This window comes from Sinocyclocheilus grahami, unplaced genomic scaffold (assembly GCF_001515645.1).
Source record: "Sinocyclocheilus grahami isolate Dianchi unplaced genomic scaffold, SAMN03320097.WGS_v1.1 scaffold17.1, whole genome shotgun sequence".
Taxonomy (NCBI): Eukaryota; Metazoa; Chordata; class Actinopteri; order Cypriniformes; family Cyprinidae; genus Sinocyclocheilus; species Sinocyclocheilus grahami.
Window position 1 is genome coordinate 4,002,173 of NW_015505196.1, and position 17,313 is coordinate 4,019,485.

The following is a 17,313-nucleotide window of genomic DNA, read 5'->3' on the forward strand; positions in this document are numbered from 1 at the left end:
ACCACACAAAACCTCACCCAGAGAGTGCAGGCATACACTAGATGATGTAGGTTAGACTACTGATAGGGGGGGGAATCACCAGAGGCCCCACGATACGATATTATCACGATACTTGTGTCACGGTACAATATTATGGCGATTTTAAATATATTGCAATATTCTGTGATATATTGCAATTTATTACCTTTTTCCAACTTCAAATTATGTCCCCAAATGAAAACTTTGGCAACATCGGTTTTAACTAAAAAGAAACATTTCTCAATTTATCTCACTTCAATTTTATTGCTGCAGTGCAAAAAGGGATTGTCAAGCAGAAAAACTGACCAACACTTTCATGAAAACCTGTCATTAATGTTGTATGCATCTGGCAAACTCAACTATTTGTATTAGTCTAGTCTAGTGCACCTTAATTAAATGTAAACAGGTATGCACTGCTGTGCTACTACAGGTATTTTGAACAATGCAACTTGAACAAAAAAGTTGTGCAGACCCTTCAGCAATTGGGGCATTTGAAAGTAAATTACTGTTAAATTTAAAATAAATAAAACAGTCTTACATTAAAAGAAAAAATATGTTACATTTACATTAAACATAACATGTACTCTTAAAGTAAATAATGTGCTACAACAGGTATACTACGCACTGCTGTGCTCTTGAGTATTTTACTTTCATTTATTCCATGGTCTGTTGGAATTCTTGATTCTGATTGGCTGGCAGGTATGTATTAAAACCGTTTAATGCACAGGTAGTTCCAAGTCAGTTTAATCGCCACGCACACACACACACACACACACACACAGAGATCGGAAATCATCTTAATCATTTATCTCTAGTGTGAAAAGGCCTTTCGTCTGATAAAAACAAACACACAGGAAATTAAAGGAAACATCCTAGCTTGTTAAAAAGGAACTTTTGAGGCTTTAACTGTAACTACTACACTTACCACTTGTACCAAGCCTTGCAGACTCTCATACCCACAGCCAAATCCGTCCGACCCAAGTAACAGAACACAGACATCCAAATGTCCTTTTCACAGCCACGCTCGTTTCCTACGTCACGGAATGAGGGATGAGAGAGGAGGGAAGGAGAAGAAGTGGTGATAGCTGGAGGAGGAGGTGGAGAAACAGAGGATCGAGAAGACATCGAGGACGGTGATGCCGTGTCTCTCTCTCGACCATCCTGGTTGGAGCTCCGCCTCGTGTGGCGGCCGGATGGGTGCACGCTTTTGGACTGAGAGAGGCCATTTCCGGCTGGCGTCAAGGTGCTGTTCCTGAGTCGGGTCCTGGGTAGCGTTTTGCGCTGGATAAAACCAGGACCGCTAGGTGTTCGGGGAGACATAGCCGCCTCCAGTTTGGGTACAATGGAGCCAGGGTCCCGTTTGGCCTTTGGAGGACGCTGGAGGGTCACAGTCAGGTAGGAATCGCTCAGCAGGTCATCGTTCAAGTCTGAGACTAGTAAGACAGGTGGGTCAGGATCAGAGTCTGATTGGTTCTCTCCATCCTCATCTTCCTCTCCTCCATCATCTAAGTCTTCCATCTCATCGTCCTCTCCTTCAAAGTCCTGTTCCTCACTGTCTTCTTCATCATCATCATCCTCGTCGTCGTCGTCATCATCATAGTCGCCACCTCTCTGCCTCCGTCTCCTTGAACGATGCTCCTTATCTGACCGGCCAAGATGTCTCTCTTCATCACTGTCATCCTCATCATCATCATCCTCCTCCTCCTCCTCATCATCATCATCGTCATCGTCTTCGTCATCATCGTCGTCGGTTTCATAGCGCCGTCGTCTCATGTGGGATCCTCCTCTTAACCTCACCCGACCCCCTCTCTCCCCTCTTACCCCAAGTCCCCGCCTCATTTTCAGCGAACCTGTTGCCAAGCTGCCTCCCCCTCGACTCCCTCGATGCGAGGAGCCTCTCCAAACACCTCGCCTACCAGCTCCATAACCTCGGCGGGACGAAGAGACCCCGCCTCGGACAGATGACATCTTGCCACTGTCATCATCATCACTGCCCGAATCATCATCGTGTTCCATCCCATGACGCCGATAGATCTTAGCCACGCGAGGATCAAGAGATGAAGACTTGCGTTTCTGTAAGAGAGAAAAGAGAAAAAAATAAGAAAAAAAAGGCACACTAAACCCACCTCTTCACAATCTTTAAAGGGGACATCGGATGACCATTTTCCACAAGTTGGTACGATGCTTTAGGGTCTTCATGAAATGTCTAACACGCTTTGCTTAAAATTCATCAATGGTCATGTAAAATACACCCTTTTTACCTTGTTAAAAACAGCAACCCATTTTGGTGCATGTCTCTTTAAATGATAATGAGCTACTGCTCACCCCATCCCTCTCGTCTATGGGCTGGGTGTATTGGGATGTCTACACAAGACCTGTGAAGTGCCGTATTTGACTCCGTATATGGCTCAGAGGTGGCCTTATTTAAATAGAATAGCTATCTATGTAGAAACTGGCTGCAAATTGAAAAACTCAGACAGCCCATAACAAACTGGCTGCATGTTTTCTTTTCAGCTTTTCTCAGCTGGCAGACATGCCAGAAACCAAACTAAATGCAAAAAAAAAATCATCTGATGTCCCCTTTAAACAAATCAATGAACAAAAGAAATATTTCCAATGGAAAGAAATATGAGAGCTGAGTGAAGCACTGGTTACATGCGTATGCAGAATTTTCAAATCCGATTTGAGCTTTGGGTGTGTTGAAATTTCTGATCTTTTGCAGCTAGACCATCTGCCCACCACTGCCCCACAGGATGTATTATATTATATTCTACATTAATTTTCTATTTTACTTGTTTATTCACACGTCTTGATAGTTTATCTAGTATATTCTATTTGTTATTATATTAATTTAATGAGCACAAGCTATGAATTACCAATACTTTCACACTAAAACATTAATCTTTAAACATTCTATACAATGGGTAGTTATAACAAAACAACTCTACCATTTCAGACAATTCATAATTATTACATATTTGTGTTAATTAGCCCTAGAAAAATCTATTAAGTTTTTCCCTTCAGAAGTGTTGGTGGTTATTTAATTTGTGTGGATATAGTCAAACATTCAGTATTCATTCATTTTACCATGGTGAATCAACAGACCTTATCTCTGACCAACATGACAAGTTCTGTGTGTCTGCCACTAGGGGGGTTAAAAGCAACAAATCTTGAATGTCAAAGACAGTGAAAAGGCAGATCCGTTTCCAACAAAATGTGATGATAAAACACAAAAAACAACATTCAGAAACAGGGCCTAAAACTTTTATAAAAAAAATTTAAAAAAGTATTGGCTGGTTTATCAATCTAAATTTATCACAGCAAAAGCCTGCTGTGGAAATGTATCCACTTGTGGTCACAAACTAGTCAGAACAAAATGATTATACATTTTGCTTTATCAGAAAATCTTGAGCACTGATAAACAACCTTCCAAAAAAAAAAAAAAAAAAAAAAAAAAAAAAAAAAAAAAAAAAGATACGTACATGTGTTTTACCACCTTCCAATTTTAGCTGCAAAACAGAATAACATGCTGTGGTTAGTATGAACTTCAATAAACCGTGATGAACATCAGGATCACTGAATGCAAACACACAAGCTGCGAACAAAGCAGATTCTGAAACCCGCAGTCAGTCAAAGCAGTGGGGCACAATGATGATGAACGGGGGGGGGGGGGGTTTACTGCAAGAGGTAGAGAGCATAGAAGGGAAAACATAATAAAGGCTAAGCGGAGCGGCTGTGCATGCGGCAGCAGTGGTGTGAGGAAGGCGGAGCCTCTCACCCGCTTCCTGAGCCGCTGCTCAGGGGCTGCGGCTCGTTTCTGGAGCGACCCATATGAGAGAGAAGTGGGGGGCCGCCCGACCCTGTGCCATGCCCCGCCCTCGCCCCCTCGCCCCCCTGACACATCCTGTGCTGTGATGTCATCACCGCTACCTGACGACTGGCACACAGGAAAACAAGCATTACTGTTACACACGCAGATCGGAGTGTGTACATCACAGTAAGCTCTCGGCATGCTTCTTTCTACATGGTGTGAATGAGTGTGTATGTATGCAGGCCTGCAAAAGCTAGTAGCATTAGAACAAACACTCAAAGCCTGAATGCATGTTCAAACAAGAGGGGGAGAAACCCTATTTAAAACTGTGGGTGTGCGGGTGAATGTTTGTGCTTGTAAAAATGTGTTTTACCTCAGAATCTGTGTCTTTGCCAATAACACATTTAGGACACTCCCAGCAGCTCGGTAGGTCATTGTTTACCACTCCCTCACCAGATGTCTACACAGACAGAGAGGACATTAGAGCATTACAACAGTCAAATTATTTTCTGTACAGGAGAAAACGTTATGGATCGGCATTGTACTCATGTCAATAAGAACAAATAAAGCTGCCCATCCCACAAAGTATAGCAAATGACAACGAAATTAGCAACGACAATAAAACTTATAACTATTAAATCTTTTAGTTTAAGTACACTAAGAGTATACTAAAAATAAACATTACCATTCAAAAGTTTTTTTTTTAAAGGGGTTATATGATGCGATTTCAATTTTTCCTTTCTCTTTGGAGTGTTACAAGCTCTTGGTGCTTAAAGAAGATCTGTAAAGTTGCAAAGACTAAAATCTCAAATCCAAAGAGATATTCTTTATAAAAGTTAAAGAGTCAACCACGCCTACCTAAAACGGCTCGTTCTAACACGCCCCCCCATGTCTACATCACGATGTGGGAAGATTTGCATAACGCTGCCCAAATGTTCACGCAAAGAAAGGCGGCGTAACTTTTATTCTCACTGTAGTATTGTTGCCGCCGCCATGTCATGTGTGTTTCATTGTGAAAGCGAAACTACTTTGTTTGGTCTTCCAAAAGAGGACGATATCCACTTCGTCATGCCTGGAGCTGATCCGTACTAGTTGCTGAGGAAATACAACAACTTCAAGCTGTGGATCACCAGATCGGCTTTCACCGTGGACGAAGCAGAGTCCAGCCCGGGGTTGTCACATGTGGCTGCCGCAAGCCCGCTTCTTCGTCGAATCCGCCGGCCACGCCATTCTCAAGCCCACCGGCCTCCGCTCACTCTAGCCCTCCGGCCGTTCCTCACGCTAGCCCTCGGCCTCTGCTAACTCTAGCCCTCCGTGTGTGACGCTGTGTTTCGTTGTGAAAGCGAAACTACTTTTTTTGGTCTTCCAAAAGAGGACACGACTAGAAATCATTGTGCCATTTCTCCAATCACAAATGCTGACATGGTTTTATGTTTACGCGGCACAACGCGTAAAAAGACAGTATAAGTCATTATAATCTGTAATTATGTCCCCACTGGATGCAACAAATGCATCCTATGACCCCTTTAAAGAATTTAATACTTTTATTCAGCAAGGACGCATTCAATTGTAAATAATATTACAAAAACGTCTATTTCAAATAAAGTCTGTTCTTTTGAATGTTCCATTTATCAAATTTTCACGTTTTCCCATTAAAATCTGAAGCAGCACAACGGTTTTCTACATTGAAAATAGAAATGTTTGTTGAGCACTATATCAGTATATTAGAATGATTTGTGAAGGATCATGTGACACTGAAGACTGGAGTAATGGCTTCTGAAAATTCATCTGTCATTAAAGAAATAAATTACATTTTAAAATATTTAAGTATCCAAGATGTATCCAAGGTAACATCAACTGCCCTGATTGGAGGATCTCTCTTTAAGACTGAGATGTGTTGTTCTTCACTAGAAATTTGGCATTTAAACTGGTCAAATCCCTTCAAAATCTTGGGTAGGTCTGTCCCTGAAGTGCTTATTCATGTTCTCATTAATATAGCAAGAATCCTTAATAATGTGTAAGATTTTTACTTCAGAAAAGCATTTTCAACACAACAGAGCGTAACAATTGGCTTTCAGAAGTCCACACTTTGCAAAGCCTCTAGTTACAATGCTCAAAGATGAATGAATCTGAATAAAGCATTTTGAGACATCTATTGAATTGCTGTCTGAAGTAATAATGCTTGTACCTTCAAACAAATAGGATGTGTAATCTGAGCACAGTTGGAGCACTCCATGAGCTCTTCACCAGTGTCCTGGTTGCCTTCCCCACAGATCTCACATACAGCAGAGAGCGGCAGACCAGGCTATTGAGAGAACACAGAAAGACAAAGCGATATTAATCAATAAATGCAAACAAAGGAAGGCTGCATTTGAAGTAAAATGCACAATGTGAAGACACTCACAGCGAGACACTGGCGCAGCACACAGGTCTGTTTGAGTTTGCCAGGGCCACCGAATTTCTTCATGTCTCTGCAGAAGTTGCAGTCGCCACATTCTGTGCGCCGACATGCCTCGCAGCGTTTACAGCGCACGCGGCGCCGTCGTAGGACTGACATATTAGAGGCTGGTTTCACTGGTCGAGGAATAACGGGTGTGGTTGCCAGCTTGGGACGAATAACAGGTGGAGGGGGAGGAGGGGGCTGGTACCAGGGGGGCTTGGGAGAGGGACAAAGAGAAATCAGATGCAAGTTGTGTGGTGGGTTTAGGAGAGAATACTCAAAAGTGCAAATTTCAGGGTTTGTTTTATCCATCATTATGTCACCTTTTGAAAGTAGTCAAGTTAAGCTTCATTCGTTTAATTCACATATTTAGACAGTCACAATTGTCAGTGCAGTAAAGAAAATGTTCCAGTCATATTTTGCTCACAATAAAATCAAAAGTAAGACAAAAAAGGGATATTTTGGTTGCACCATCAACGTATGCTAGAACAAAATTGTCCTGACAAACTAATTTATTACTTTTTTAAAAATGTTTTATCTTCCCGATTTAAAAAAAACAAACAAATAAATTTGAATCAAATTCATTATGCCATGGTATAGCATGAAATTACAAACACTGATCACAAAAATTACAAAAACTGAATGAAAAGAAAAACTCTAATATGATAGTTATTTACATGATTCACTTAAATGCTTTTTCCTGGAAAGAAAATGAAAAATGTATTATTTAAAGAAGCTAATACTGTGATCATACCCTCTTTGGCCATCTGACAATAGGTTTTCCAGTGTAAGAGAGTTTAGGGATGTCATTGGCATGTTCTTTCAATAATGCCTGAAAGACAGAGAAAACAAAAACACTTACATTTCAAAACAACTGCCAACTAGATTCTTGAGCAACAAAACCTAATATTAACCACTGACATCCTGCATCTCAAGGCAAATATCTAAAATAAATATCACAAATATCACACCAGCAAGTACATCAAAATAGAATTGTGCCGGTATTCGGTAATGCAATATATCACGGTAATGAATATGCACGATATTGTTATCGTGGGCACTTCTAAATACCGTTAATAACTATATATTACAAATTATTCAAAATAAATGTTGAATGCATTTTAAGAATACTTTTCCCATCAACTGGTCAAAATGCGCAACACACTGTATGTTGCGTGAAAGACGCGTGCGCACTCTGATGTAAATAAGCGCGGATGAGAAGCACATGGCGGAACATGTGAGAGACGATCTGGATGAAAGCACACTTTCACTCTCTGACATCAGATGACGCTAAACTGCAGAAATAATAATAATAATAATAATAATATAATAATTCATTTAAATGCAGCCTATACCCCGGAAACCCTGTAAACAAAGCAGCTGCACTACTTTCGTGTTTAAATGATTTAAACAGCCATTCAGATTTGTGTATTTGCTATGTTGTTCATCACAGCGCCAAATACTTAAATATTTAGACTTAATAGGCTATTTATTTTAATTATTTATTTTAATCTGGACTACAACATGCCTAGATATTGTTTGAAAGTGTTTTGATTCTTTATTGTTCGGTCACACTTTACATTAGGGCTTCATTAGTTAACATTATTTAATTCATTAGTTAACACAAACTGCCAATGAAAAATTCTTCTGAACATTCATTAATCTTAGGTATTCCAATATTTAATAACAGGATGTTAAAATCGAGAGTTACAGCCGTGTTATTTAATGAGCTAACATGAACTAAGACTTGTGTTTTATAAACTAAGATTAATAACTTCTGTAGCAAATGTAGCTATTGCTCATTGTGAATGTTAATGCATTAACTAAGGTTAACTACTGAGGTCTTGTTGTAAAGTGATACCTATTGGTCTTTATAGTTCTTTTACACTTTAATCTGTGTAAAACTTTTAACTTTATACATTTTTCTGTATTGCATTTAAATGTTCAGTTATTTTTGTTATAAGAAAATTTATTAAACCTGTTATACTGCATTATGACAGCACTTAAAAAAATAAAAAAAAATAAAATAAATTTCAATACCGTGATCAAAATAACCAGAAGTGTAAAGCACAGCGAGCATGAGTTCTGACCCGTATGTCGTGTAGCAGGGCAGCAGCGTTGTGTATTCCTGAAGGCACACAATTCTTATGTGAGGGCAACGACTCCAGCTTCCCCACCAGGTGCCACAGCCCCTCCAGCTCAAAAGGAGTCAAGTGAAGCTTCACCCCTGGTGCATTAGGTGGAGAGGGAGCGTCGCCGTCATCTCTTTCGTCTTTAGCATGTCCATTCAGTATCTCACAGTCTGAGCCTTCCCGCTTCAAGCCTGTATATTAGATTCAGAAAGAGAGAAGTAGAGTTAAGCTTATCTGTGCTCAATACAATCAAATCTGTTAGGATGTGAATGTGTTGTTAATGTACTGACCAATTCCCAGAGAGTATTTCTGGAACTCAGGGATGAGGTGGGAGGTGTTGGTTATGCTGTACAGATAACGCTCCAACACGTACCAGCACATCTCATAATAGAATGGATACCGGAACTTAGCTGGCACCTGAGGAACAACCAGAGACCATTATGACAACTTTTCCTACCAAATTCTCAATTGACCTATTGGTAAGCCCCACCCCCCCTTAGTTACGGTTGCTCTCACAGACAAACAAACAAACGGAGCTGCTCACTCTCTTACAATGACAGCTGTCAGTGTGTAAACCTTGTCCCATGATGTTTTTGAACAATTTTGGACACAGAAGGGCCACCATTCCAGTGTGAATTAAATATTTCATGGAGGGATATATACAATATTTTAAAATAAATATGGTGGGTAACGCAAAGCATTTACAGATCACAATGCAAGCGGGAGAAGTCTCATATTACGGTCATCACGATCACGGATGACATGCAGGATCAACGCTGTTCATGTATCGCAGGGTACGATTACATTAATGTACATTTATCCAGTTTAATATGGAGAGGCACTGAAATGTAGACCATCGTTTATGTGTTTTTGACCTACACTTTATATGACGTGAGAACAGTCCACTATTTATACGTTAGCATGGATGCACTAACTTTAATGTTAGTTTTAGCCAGAGACACCTTGCTGAAATGCAAGATGTCATGACGTTCTGCTTGAGCAGCTGAAAATTGTAACTTAATGAGAGTATGACAACCGGAAAATGAGCGTTTTTGTCTTCATTGGGATTGGGATTGAATGCTTAGGGACATTTTGCTCTGTTTTGTTTGGGTTTAGGAAATATAATAAAATAAATTATATTGCCTATCCTCTCAGGATAACTGGAATTAGTGTTACAAGCACCGCAAACACATCGTTTTAAAATTTTTGTAGAATAACTACCATCAAACCGATGTGAGCTTCGGATCCTCCAATGTTTCTCTATGGCGCTGAAACCTACAGATGTCAGAGTTCCGCTCCCCATGCAACTGATACTCGACTGCCATTGGCTCATCTGCGGTCGAGGGGAGGGGCTTACGATAGGTCAATTGAGTGAGAAAGGAAACTAATTCTCATTACTGTAAAGCAGTAAGGAAAATTCTCCAGATCAGTCAAAGTTTCTCTTTATTTTTTTCCCCTTTATATGAAAACAAAAAAAATCAGTACATGAAATACCACAATAATTATTGGATTGCAGTAATTACAACGATCTTTTCCTCTTTATTGTGATGAAAACTGAAGAGTGCTTAATTTGCAAAATGGTATGAGCAGTCCAAATGTGGTACAAAAAAATAAATAAAACATCTCTTTTTTCCTAATGCATAATGTAATTTCTTACTACTTTATCTCTCTCTTAAATTTAGGGTGAAATATGACCAGGTCATGTTATTGCTGGTTTTGTGAGATTTACTTATAAATGAGTAAGCCCATAAAAGGTTGTGTAAGTTATAGAGCCTAGGAATGTAACGATTTCCGGTTTGACGATAAATCGTGATAAAATTCCCCACGGTTAGTATTACCGTTTCATATTTTAATTATCATTAAAACCGTATTAGATTACCACGATTTGAACAACTCACGATAAACAAATACTGTCCAGCATAAAGCACAGATTTAAGTAACAGTCTCACGTGCGCACAGCAGCAGAGAAGTTTCGTTTTGAGTGAAAACAGGGCAGAAAAGCAGGGAGATTTTAAAAGAGTGCTAAGGCAATTATACAAATGAATATATGAATTTACCTCTGAAGGTTCTGACTGTCTTCAGAAACGATTAGATGGCATTTTGTTTTCATCTTCGCTCCATGTAATACCTAAAGGAAGTGTTCTTAATCGCAAAACTGCTTTAGAGTTTACAGGAAACAACTGCAATTCAGCTTTTCCATAAGCGTCGCCTGCTTGTGAGTGGATTTACAGAGACTTTATATTTATATTTACATTCAGCATGTGTGCGGTTTCTGTCTGGCCAAAAACGGACCGAATTTGCATGCCCTGCTGTAAACTGACCGGTCGATGAAAAACAGTGTGGATTCTACACATTTGAACAATTCAGATAAGTCATCTAGAATTATTTATGGAGCAGATTAAATACATATAATCATCTATTAAATTAATTATCATTTCGACTTAACTATTTTCTTTATTTAAAGGCTGAAATGTGAGGTTTAACTTATGAAACTGTTTCAAAGCTTTATTTAACATTTACATTAGATATTTGAACATGCTATTAAATTGTTGTCAGTCAAATTGCCATTTAAAATCTGAACATCAGTTGGTAATGTTATTGTTTTAGTGATTATGCAAACAAAAGTCATTTTATTTGTTGTTTGTTGATTTTTAAATATATAACTTGAAGTGATTTATGTGTCAGTACTTTGAACATCTCCAGCACATTTTAACAAAACTGTGATAATACTGATAACCATGATAATTTTGGTCACTATAATCGTGATAGGAAATGTTCATACCGTTACATCCCTAATAGAGCCCGACTTATATGGGTTTTTTGGGGGCCGATACCGATATTAGGGAGTGTAAAAATAAAAATAAAAAGATCGATATTGCGGCCGATATTCTTTATTTGTAGGCTATATTATGGTACAGTAGTCAAAAGTTTGGACACTTCCCATTCGCGTGTCCAAAATTTTGACTGGTACTTTATATAGAATACAGTATATACATAAACAGAATATATACATACATTTTTTGCAATAACTCAATATATAGCCTATATATTATGCTCTATTCATTATTTTTTAGAAACCGCACACTATTCTACTCCATTTTAAACTGTTTTCTTGTATTAAAATTAAGCGCGGTCCACTGCTGCACACATGCCACAATATCGATACAGGGCCAGCGATACGTTGTATCGATGTATCGAACATAGCACTTGAAAATAAACAAGGTAACTCTAGGACAAGCAAGCTACTGCCAATCCAACAAGGGCAGGTTTATGCAGGAAGCACAGCTTTTCCAAATGTAAACATCTAAAATGAATAAATAATAATAATGAATATTTTTTCACAAATTCCGTGTTGTGTATTTTCTGGTAATCAAATGAACATGCAGAACATGAGGATTCATATTTAAATAGTCTTTTTGCAGTTGAATATTTACAGACACCATTTCACATGAAATTCCGCGTTTTACTGTAAATTCCATTTTTATGAATGGATTCCGCAATTCTGTCCATATTTTCTGCATCGTGGAAATCATAGGGCCCTACTAATGTAGCAAACAAGTATGATAAGCTCATTGTGAGAGTAAAAGACGGGGACATTGTTTATTTACTTTATAGCACCGAGTCTCTCCAACTAGGTGACAACGTAACGTTAAATCACCATTCAACGGACTCAAACCACCACCGCATTGCCGTCTATTGGACTGCAGAAAGATACAAACTTTTCAATCTGCTACGTTACTGACTGTACTGAAACTGTGCTGACACCGTGTCTGTGCCGCAACAGGACGTGACAAAGCGACCTTGAAAATCATTTGAACTTTGTGTCAGTACGTCATAAATAGAATGAGGCACCAGTTTGCTGTCGGGATTTGTCGTGTCACGCTGCATCCAGTGTAGACAGCATCACTGATTATAATGGGTTCTATTGTATTTCGTAAACACCAGCATTGACTAGAGCAGCCACGAACAGCTCCGGTGGCCGTGGAGCCGTAATGAGCCGCAAACGTGTGCAGTGATGCGCAGATCAGCTCTAACGTCACTGAATCTGGTGTTAAAAATTAACCATCCATTCATCATATCATCATGCAAAACTAAGAATTAGAATCATTGTAATGTGCCGATCAAATATAGGTGCGAGTGGGTGGATAATTTATTTGAAGTAGCGGACTCCGGTAGTTTGAGGTCATCCATGCATCTCTACACTGACCCGAGTCGCCAGTAGCAAACAATGGAGCGCGCTTTACTGGACAAACTAAGCAATTACACCATTTAATCTGCGTTATATGTTCTGTAAAGAAAAAAAATAAAATAATAAAAAATCATATCGGCGGCATATTCGCTGATACCAATATATCTGCGACAGGCTCATATCAGCCGATAATATCGGCAAAATGATATATCGGTCAGGCTCTAGTAAGTTACAAGACAATGGTGGTTGCAGTAAAATGCTGGACTTACCCGTGTCCTGTCCTCAATGCTGGAGATGTGCAGTTGCATGGGGATGTTGAAACTATGTAGAAAGTTCCCACCAAACACAAGTGTGTCTACTGGAGTATACACCGCATGGATCCAACCTAACATAAAACATTTTTTTAAAGGGTTTTATTTAGGTTTAATTCACAGAAAACATGCAATTTAAGAAAGTTCAAACTACTCATTCAAAACTAAAACCATGAAAACACATGGTAATCTAAAAGATTCCAAATAAATACGCACACAATATAACAGTCAAGTGTTTCTCTTCATGTAAACAAATGTGTGTGTGCCTGCATGTGCTCACCTGATGGAATAATGAACGTGTAGCCCTGCTTGAGCTCAATCCTCTGGCAATCAGTGGCCTTGTCACCAAGGAAGATGTCGCCTTGTTTCCCTGACAACACCCAGTTCTCATAAAGCTCCAGGTTTTGTGGCGTTGGTGGGATTAACCAAAACACCTGTAGCAGACATCCAAATCAAGCTCATCTAGGCCAAAACCATTTTTGGTTGTTTTAACAGCAAACTAATTATACAAAACACACCAGTTCTTATGGCGTTATCAGTGAGCTCATGTCTACGCTAAATTCGAGTAAGCATGATTTTAGTATGTATACTACTGCACAAAGGACTGGGGTTTAAAGATTTTTAAGAATTTATCAAAAGTGACAAATACTTTGAAGTCTTGGACGCTGAAAATTCAGCCATGCCATCAGGAAATTACATTCTAAACATACCCAAATAGAAAACAGTATTTTACATTGTAATATATTTCACAATATTACTGTATTTAGTTTATAAAATAAATGCAGCCTTGGTAAGCATAAGACACTCTAAACTGATGCCAAACTTTTGAACAGTAGTGTATTTATACAGTGTTCTCTGACCTTGCAGCCCTGCAGTATGTGGTACCACACAGATGTGCCTCCAAAGTCTATGTGGAAATCTGTGTAACAGCCCTGCACGCTCATTAGGCAGTACCTGGAAACAGAACAGAGGCAAATTTGAAATAGGAAAATTACTGTTTTGTTGAACAACAAGAATGAACAAAGAGGGCTGTGTGAGAAATGGGACATGAACATAATGCAGCAGACTTATTTCCCAGTGAACAAACCCTTTTTGTTTTAAAGCCTTGTCAATATGTAAAATAAGACCAAGCTTTCATTAATGCAAACTATATTTAAGGATCTAATATATGCTCACTTCTGTACTTTGGGGTATTGCATCTCAGTGATAGAGTTTGTAGCATCTCTTTGTCTTTCTTTTAAGTGTCGTGGCCACATGTTGTCCACCCAGTCAATCATGTCCACCTGTAACAGCATGGAAAAAATTCTATCACAGACTGATCTAAATATTAGTATTTTTGGTGTGTTTTAAAAGGATAGTTCAACCAAAAATGAAAGTTTTGTCATTAATTACTCACCTCATGTTGTTCCAAACCTGTAAGACCTACGTTGACTGACACGGAAGTATTCTCGTAGCTTCATAAAATGAAAGTTGAACCATTGCTGTCACATGGACTATTTTAATACCTCTCTGGGCCTTGAACGTATCAGTTGCATTGCTGTCTACGCAGGGTCAGAAAGCTGTCGGATTTCATCAAAAATATCTTAATTTGTGTTCCGAAGATGAATGAAGGTCTTGCGTGTTTGGAATGACATGAGGGTGAGTAATTAATGACAGAATTTTCATTTTTGGGTGAACTATCCCTTTAAGCATTAAGGTACCTACCGTGGCAGGTCTTTTGACAAGGCTCTCTAGTTTAGTGTGGCTAAATTCAAGGCTGATAACATTATAAAGTTTCTCTCTCTGAGAGGGGGGAGTCTCAAAGTAGCGCCTCCACTGCGCCATTGACATCTCTGTCCCCTTCTGAGTAGCCACATCCATCACGTCAATCATACGCCGACTTCCTGTAAACAGAGACAAGCAGGGAGGAGATACTGAAGCACCACTGATGCTAGTCAACATGAAATTCATCAGCATATCAAACCACAAAAACACTTACCTACAAACAACTTCACATCATTTACACTGAAGTCTGGATCTGGCATTCTAAAAAGGAAATATTGCAAATTTAGATGTAAAACTTTCTAAACATTCTGAAATGTGTAAAGAAAAAAGGAACCACAAAAGGACAGAGGAAAAAATACATAAAAAATAAAAAATGACAATCTCTTACTTAATGCCAAGTCCATCAGGTCTCTCAAAAATGATGGGGTCCCGGAGCCCACATCTCTGAATGTACTCATATGTGAGGTCTAAAAAACAACAGGTAGTGTTAAATTACACACTACATTAAGATCGTTGAAGAGTTCCATAATGAGCTGCATCTCTTTCTCACCTTTGCCCTCCATGCGTTTGACTCTGTCGGAGTTGAAGCGGTTGTTGTGAAGCTTCTCCTCCAGATCGAAAGTCCTCTTTCCTTCGATTTCGTCATCGGAAATGCCATCGTCTTGGTAACGCCGCCGTGTGCCAGACCGCTGTAAGACGAGAGAGTGAGACAATGAAAAACCGATGCCAGAGCAACACTACAGTATTTTTCTGCATACACTCCTCCTCGTCTCCTGAATGCTGAACAAATGTTGTATAACTACCACAACTTGCTGGGTTATTTGAGCGCACACCTACACTCTCACAATCTCACACATACACTAAATAACTCGCCCATCACGAGCACTAGCCCACACACACCAACTATTAATAAGACATCTCAAATCACGCTGACAAATCACAAGGATTCAATGTTAAGAGCCTTATAGAAGAACTACTTATATGGTTCCAGCAGAAAACTACTAATGGTCACATTCTTTTTTCAGTTTAACATCAGAGCACAGATGAGTTTCTGTACACTTACATGTGTTCCTTCATTTCACCATAATACCTCTGTAAGGCAAGTGTATATAAGATTGTATTTAAAACAAGTAGTGATACTTTCAAAAATGCCACTGCAGTACAGATGATTAACAGTGATTTCTGCAACATACAGTACTGCTCAAAACTGGGGTTGGTATGATTTGTCCTCTTATGCTCACCAGGGCTGCATTTTTTTTTTTAAATACTGTAAAAAAAGAAGCAACATTTTAAAATGTTATTACAATACATTTTATTTATTCAGTTTTTAATGCCATGCCAGCATCAAGGCTATTTTGATGGCGATGATTAATAGCTAATAGTTTGGCATTTAAGATGTAATGTATTCCTAGTATGATGTCAAAGCTAAATTTTCAGCAGCCATTACTCCAGTCTATAGTGTCACTTGTGCCTTCAGAAATTATTATTTTTTTGTTGCTAAAGATACATTTCTTGTTATTGAGTTATTATACTTATATTTTTAACTGAAAACAGTTGTGCTACTTAGTATTTTTGTGGACAGTTTTCACGTTGCTTTTCTTCACAGGATACTTTGATGAATAGAAAGTTCAAAAGAACAGCAATTATTTGAAACAGAAATGTTTTGTAACAATGTAAGCCTTGTCAGTAGGGCTGTGCGATATGGACAAAAAAAACCTATTGCGATTTCTTTGATCAATTTTGCGATTTCGATTTTAATCACGATTTTGACATACATAGACATGCTTAACAGTCAAGCATTCAGTGTGAATTTGAAACATTTCCAAAAGAAATCCAATTAGAGCTTTATCAAAAAGCTGTAACATGTCTCTAGAACAGACATAAGGCAAAATAATCACTAAGTAAAGGTGTAAAAAAAATGTCTCTAGAATAGACATATGGCAGAAAAAAATAAAATAAAAATCCTGTCCAGGGATTTTTTTTTGCCATGCATTAGGCATGGAGCTCTTTGTGGCGTTGCCTCAGATGTTGAACTAGATTTGTTGAGCCAAGTTCACACGTACTCCGTCTGCAGTGCGTATACAGTATGTGAATGCGGTGCAGAAGCAGAAATTTCTGTGCCAATCCATGTTATTTTTTACTGCGAATAATGCGCTGTCACTTTCAGCGCGTGCAGCACAGCAGAAATAGACTCCGTGCGGAAACGATCGCAGCATGACTGCTGCAGACACACCGCTCCTGGAGCGCACTGCCGGACCACAATCGCGTGCAGTGTGAACGCTCTGATCCGTTAACATGGGCGTGGAAAAAATACGCACCACAGATGGAGTGTGTGAACATGACATTACGTTTGTATGCCCGCCCAGTCTGTTCTGTTCTCATGCTCCATTTAGGCGCACTGCATTCTGATTGGTTCGGATAGCATACAGCGGGTGGTCGGGGGCACGAAAAATCGTAAATAAAAATAAAGTGATTTAGAAATCACGCATGCTCAAATCGCGATTTTATGACGATTTCGATTAATCGCACAGCCCTTCTTGACGGTGACTTTTGTTTTGATCAATTTAAGGCATCCTTGCTGGATAAAAGTATTTCTTAAAAACAAAAAAACTTGCTAACCCCAATATTTTAAACAGTAGCTTACAAAT

At 39.0% G+C, this 17,313-nt stretch overlaps 1 protein-coding gene across 7 annotated transcripts in view; it reads right to left on the reverse strand.

Moving 5' to 3' along the window:
- Window positions 1–17,313, reverse strand: part of kdm2aa (lysine (K)-specific demethylase 2Aa) — a 30,194-nt gene that overhangs the window by 4,249 nt on the left and 8,632 nt on the right. For 4 of the 7 annotated variants that reach the window (XM_016232981.1, XM_016232988.1, XM_016233028.1 and 1 more), the window contains exons 2-18: window positions 15,216–15,354; window positions 15,054–15,132; window positions 14,880–14,926; window positions 14,606–14,784; window positions 14,078–14,184; window positions 13,762–13,855; window positions 13,182–13,335; window positions 12,860–12,975; window positions 8,692–8,818; window positions 8,360–8,592; window positions 7,024–7,101; window positions 6,234–6,485; window positions 6,018–6,134; window positions 4,203–4,289; window positions 3,797–3,955; window positions 3,501–3,527; window positions 944–2,091 (exon numbers count right to left, since the gene is read on the reverse strand). In XM_016232981.1, the coding sequence (XP_016088467.1) occupies window positions 944–2,091; window positions 3,501–3,527; window positions 3,797–3,955; window positions 4,203–4,289; window positions 6,018–6,134; window positions 6,234–6,485; window positions 7,024–7,101; window positions 8,360–8,592; window positions 8,692–8,818; window positions 12,860–12,975; window positions 13,182–13,335; window positions 13,762–13,855; window positions 14,078–14,184; window positions 14,606–14,784; window positions 14,880–14,926; window positions 15,054–15,132; window positions 15,216–15,354 (3,143 nt within the window). The remainder of the gene's footprint in view (window positions 1–943; window positions 2,092–3,500; window positions 3,528–3,796; window positions 3,956–4,202; window positions 4,290–6,017; window positions 6,135–6,233; window positions 6,486–7,023; window positions 7,102–8,359; window positions 8,593–8,691; window positions 8,819–12,859; window positions 12,976–13,181; window positions 13,336–13,761; window positions 13,856–14,077; window positions 14,185–14,605; window positions 14,785–14,879; window positions 14,927–15,053; window positions 15,133–15,215; window positions 15,355–17,313) is intronic. The other 3 variants (XM_016233003.1, XM_016232994.1, XM_016233020.1) reach the window with 3 other exon arrangements.